General features: G+C 48.8%; 1 protein-coding gene across 1 annotated transcript; it reads left to right on the forward strand.

The window, feature by feature from the left end:
* Positions 1–2,229: 2,229 nt before the first annotated feature.
* On the forward strand, positions 2,230–3,264 carry LOC122383208 (cuticle protein 7-like). The gene is made up of 2 exons (XM_043369374.1): positions 2,230–2,280; positions 2,663–3,264. The coding sequence occupies exons 1-2, from the start codon at positions 2,275–2,277 to the stop codon at positions 3,164–3,166; spliced, it is 510 nt and encodes a 169-aa protein (XP_043225309.1). The 5' UTR covers positions 2,230–2,274; the 3' UTR covers positions 3,167–3,264.
* The last annotated feature ends 2,335 nt before the right edge of the window (positions 3,265–5,599 follow it).

The raw sequence follows: 5,599 nt of genomic DNA on the forward strand, positions 1-5,599 counted from the left end.
CTCCGGCATTGCCCCAACTTCCCCTACAAGTCAATGTGAGAAAATTGAAAAGCGTCCGTTTTGCTCGAACGCTATTCTAGACACTCAAACATCGAGATGTAGGTAAAATTGACACACTGAACCGGAAAATGGCAACTGTGACCCCTCGTTATGGCCCCGAGGTCATCTCAGGTCACGAACAGAATCTAACAGTTTTTCGCTAATAACTTCTGATAGAGGCGTGCTAGAGCGCTGAACCGCCTTAGATGTGTTCGGCTCGACGTTGCGGATCGACTGATATGCAACATGACCTTTTCCGGTCAGGTCATGGCCTTGACCTGAGGTCAAATTTTCAAGTTGACCTTTCAAGGTCAACTTATAGTTCATTCGACGCGTCTCGACGAGAGGAGCACGATGCTGGCAAAAGTAACGTCATGGCTCTTTTGAGTCAAAAGGTATCGCCGAAAAACCGATTTTCGTAAAAACGTTTTTTTTTTAGTTTTTGTCCTCTGGAGGCTAAACTGTTGACCTGAGGTCAAATCTGAGATTATTACCCAGAAAGGTCTGTAAAAGGGCTATCGAATGCGCTTTTCCGCGGCGCTATAGCTCTATCGGTTCCCGAGATAGCCGTTGGCAGTTTCCAAAATGTTGAAATAGTCAACATTTTACCTTTGGTGACCTCTGGTGACCTGACCTTTGACTTGACCCAAAAAATGACCGAAGTGTTTTCGTCCTTATTTTGGACGTTCTTTCGATTGCCGCTTATCGCGTGTCGCTACGTGGCCCAGGAGCCGAGTTAGAAGGGGGGTGTTCAGACCCCCCCCCCCTCGGCCCGGCGCGGAATCTCAGAGCACCGGCCCGGCGCGGGTTAAGTTTAGGAATAGCGTTGGTTGAGGTTTACCCCAGGTGAACTCAGGTAGCCTTGAATAACCGTGACAGATGGCGAATCATAGGTACCTATTAATCATAGGTATTCAACATATTCCTACGCATTCATCTCTGATCTGATATCCACTTGCTCTTAACAATGATCTAGAGACTCAGGACTCAGGAGAACTGAGATGAAAAAAGTACTTACCTGTATGACTAGACCGAATCCATCAAATAGCCTATCCGACACACCACAGCATTATATCTCCGTAAAATGTATGATATTGCGTGGCCTTGATTCCCTGATAGACCTAGTAGATAAAACACATCATCTTGCTTCCGAGATGAAATGCAGGAAAATATGCTAAAAGACATAAAACCAGTACCTAAGACTTTTGGGAGGGTTACAAGCGAGCGCGCAAGAGAGTGAGCCCTGCACGCTAGTAAAACGGGGTAGGTTCTACCAACTGACTTGTGCACGGCCCCCTACTAACCGGTATATGTCAGTGTGCTACATTTGAACGCAATCAGCCCAGCCGCTCTGAAGATCTGGAAGAGTCACCCTGCATATGCGCACGAGCAAACTGCGTCCCATCTGACTTTTGCATGGCACCCTATTCGCCGGTCCCTAACCGTATGCCAAATTTGAGCGCAATTGGCCCAGTCGTTCTCGAGATCTGGAAGCGACCCAACGTGCGCACGTGCGGTAGCACTCTAACCACGACAAATGGATCTGCATTGCCCGGTAGGTGCCTACATGCATACCAAACATAAGCGGCGTCACAGTAGCTGTGCGAGTTATTGTAACGAGAGCAAACTAGACACCTCTTCATTTTGTATTTCGCACGTGCGGTGGGGGGTCACTCATACGCATCGATAGTATCTGATGTTTGGTATAGGAGATAAACCTACCTTACGAAAATTGCCGCAAGTCAATCTCTTCAGCGGCTGCTGTGATATAGGCCTCGGCTCTCAATGACGCTACATCAGCAGAACAACTTGAACATCATTGACTTTTCACGTTGCACGTGTGACGACATTCACCTAGAGGTATCAAGAGTAGTCTGCAGGTATACGGGCTAGAAGGGATTTATAGGCAAACCAGCAAAAACGACCGCGGGGTAAATCCTCCCAGGTTCTTCAGCCTCCCAGGTTCGCCGCATGACCTGTTTCCGAATCTCCAATACGCAGCTCTGTCACGGTCTCGCTGAACCGTGGACTGTGCGATAGAGTCCCGTGCAACAGCCCGTGGCCGTCGGCGCCCTGCCCTGCCCACCCAGCGACACGGGCCCCCTTCTCCACAGCGGCACCGCCGGAGCGCCGCGGCCGTGACCCCCGCCCCTGCCGTCCGGACCGCCTATATAACGGCGGCGGCGGCACGGCTCGGCACCAGTTCTGCTCCACCCCGGATCACACCGCACCACCATGAAGGTACGGCCGCACGTGCAGTTGTCCGTGTCCCCCGTGTAGCGAGCGTCGCTGGCAGCTGGCGGCGGTACAGTGGCCGGCTCCACCGCTGGGACCGGGGTCAGCCGGCCGGCCTCTGACCAGCACAGCGGACCGCGGCGAGCAGTGCAGTGTCGTGCAGTGACCTGACGTGGCGACAGTGATATGGCGTGGGTTGCGGTAGCGCATTTTGCCATTAACTGCAGTAGGTGATATTTTTCCAGTAACTGTATTGCATTGAGCCATAGACTGTAACTGAGCATAAGTATGATTCCATTCATTTCACGGAACAAAGAAGTGGCACTTTTTAATGAATAAGGGATATTTTTTCGGCCTTTATGAATTAACTTTTTGTGTTATGTTTCAGGTGTTCATCGTTGCCGCCGTCCTGGCCGTGGCTGCCGCCGCGCCGGCCCCGGAATCTCCCGTGTACAAGCCGGCCCCGGCTCCGTACCACCCGGCCCCGGCTCCCTACAAGCCGGCCCCCTACCACCCGGCCCCGGCCTACAAGCCGGCCCCCTACCACCCGGAGCCCAAGTACAAGGAGGAGCCCAAGCCGTTCGCCTACGACTACGCCGTCAACGACCACTACACGGGCACCAACTTCGCCAAGAAGGAGGAGAGCGACGGCCACAACACCCAGGGCTACTACTCGGTGGCTCTGCCCGACGGCCGCACCCAGCACGTCAAGTACGTCGCCGACCATTACGGCGGATTCAACGCCGAGGTCACCTACGAGGGCGAGGCCCAGTACCCCGAGTACCACCCGGCCCCGGCCTACAAGCCCGCCCCCTACAAACCTGCCCCCGCCCCCTACAAGCCTGCCCCGGCTCCTTACAAGCCTGCCCCGGTCTACAAGCCCGCCTACTAAATTGACTGCAACGCGGCATTTCTTGTTTGTGTTGTGATATTTATTGTCAGCGTTCGTACCTGCCACGTTTTATAATACATGATTTTGTCTGCCTTCTACTTGATAGCCTTTTGTGAGTGAACAGATGAATTATACCGTTTTATCTATGACTGGAGCAGGGTGGATACCTCTCCGTATTCTTCAGAAATCGCCGGGGAAATGTTCAAAATGTTTCTCGTTCCACCTCGGGCAATAAGCACAAGACAATGATGATAGGTATGCGACAGAGAAGCTTGAATATTGGTCAGAACACTATTTGTTTAGTGACGTTTGTATGATAAGAGGCAAGCAAATAATCATCTTTTTCACTATCAATCGAACGAAAATCCGTCCGAAAACGTTCGAAAAATGACGTTTTATTTACGTAACGTCACGCCTTTTTGTTTGAAAACCCTATGCCTATTATATAGGTACTTTTTTAAGAATCAAGGCATAAATGAAACGTGTAGTTGATTGCGTTTTGTCATTTAAATGGCTAGCTAGGTTTCCAATTTTTTTTGATTTCATCCGAAATGAAAAAAAACTTTTTCAAAGCCTTTATGAAATGCCAAATTTTAAGTTCTTCAAAAAATTGAATATTTTACAGAGGGAAGGTGTGCAACTTTAATCTCCAAATTCGGGAGGAATCGGTTCAAAATGTTGTAGTTATTGAAATTTAGCGACATTATGGCCCACAAATAAAAGAAACGGTGTTTTTTCCAGCCCAAAATGCACCAGACGGGAAAATAAAAATGTGCTTTTTCACCAAAATCCACCGTGCAGGTGTGTGAACGGAAACATACACACACCTGTCGATTCTTCGAGAAAAACTGCTGTAACCCCATCAGATAAACACCTTTTTGGGTCTTTAACCTGGCACTTATAAGGGGTCGAACGGACTCCCTAAATTTTTTTCGAGAATATCTCGCGTAAAAAGCGACCGATCGCGACGAAACTTCAGCGTACATTCGAACTGATCCGTTTTACAACCAGCCACACATTATCTTTTCCAGCGCGTTTCTTTTCCAGCGACCTCGACCTGAAATTCTTCTAAATATGGCCCATATCACTAATTGAGCATGCCCGTTGAGTTCTATGAGCAGAATGACCCTTAACCCGCGCCCTGCTGGGGGGGTGTTTGTACACCCCCCCTTGTGGTTTTTCGCGAATATCTCAAAAACGGCGGCCCGGAGCGCCGCCGTTTTTGGTACACCTTATCATACATCAATTCTACACATGTTGTGAAAATTTCAGACCAAGGTCTTTCAAGGTCAGGTCACCAGGTCACTTGAAGTGACCTCACCTCATAAAAAGTTTCAATGTCTGTCATAGCTACACCGAGTGACCGATCGCTTTGAAACTTTCAGCGATTGCTAAGAGCAATAGCATGTACAAAATGTATGTCTCAGAATTTTGATATCGATGACCTAAAGTCAGGTCAATTTTGCGACCTCCCCATTATAAGTCAATGGGAGATAATTGAAATGCGCCTCTTTTGGACGAAAGACATTATAAACACTCCCAAACACTGAATTACAAGTGGTTTAGACACACTGAACATGAAAATGGTGTCCGTGACCCCTGTTTATGCCCTGAGGTCATCTTAGGTCACGAATTGTATCTAACAGTTTTTCGCAAATAACTTTTGATAGAGGCATGCTAGAGCGATGAAAACGCCTTAGATGTGTTCAGCTCGACGATACGGATCGACTGATATGCAACATGACCTTTTCCGGTCAGGTCATGACCTTGACCTGAGGTCAAATTTTCAAGTTGACCTTTGAAGGTCAAGTTATAGTTCATTCGATGCGTCTTAACGAGAGGAACACGATGCCGGTAAAAGTAAGCTCGTACAAGGCTTGGTCAAAAGTTATTGCAGAAAAACTGTTCCCGAAAAAATCGGCTATTTTTGCAGTTTTTGCCCCCTGCAGGCAAAACCGTTGACGTTAGGTCAAATCTGAGAAAATTACTCAGAAAGGGCGTTAATAGAGCTATCGAATGCGCTTTTCCGCGGCGCTGTAGCTCTATTGGTTACCGAGTTATGCGCTGGCTTTTTGGAAATTGTCGACATTCGACCTGGAAATCGGCGAAATTCTGCCTTCAATGACCTCTGGTGACCTAACCTTTGACCTGACCAAAAAATTGACCGAAGTGATTTCCTCATTATTTTTGACGCTCTTTCGAACGCCGCCTTCCGCGTATCGCTACGTGGCCCAGGAGCCGAGTTAGAAGGGGGGGGGGGCTGTTCAAACAACCCCCCCAGCAGGGCGTGGAAATCCAGGACCCCCAGCCGGGCGCGGGTTAAGATTTGTGTCGCACATATCCTATTCTACAGTTCGTCTTTGCTGACTTGACCTGACTTTGACCTTGACCTTTGCATAGCATTGTATGCAATTGTAGGGTAAGATGCCTAAG

This window comes from Amphibalanus amphitrite, unplaced genomic scaffold (genome assembly GCF_019059575.1).
Source record: "Amphibalanus amphitrite isolate SeventyFive unplaced genomic scaffold, NRLGWU_Aamphi_draft 000158F_arrow, whole genome shotgun sequence".
NCBI classification, from domain to species: domain Eukaryota; kingdom Metazoa; phylum Arthropoda; class Thecostraca; order Balanomorpha; family Balanidae; genus Amphibalanus; species Amphibalanus amphitrite.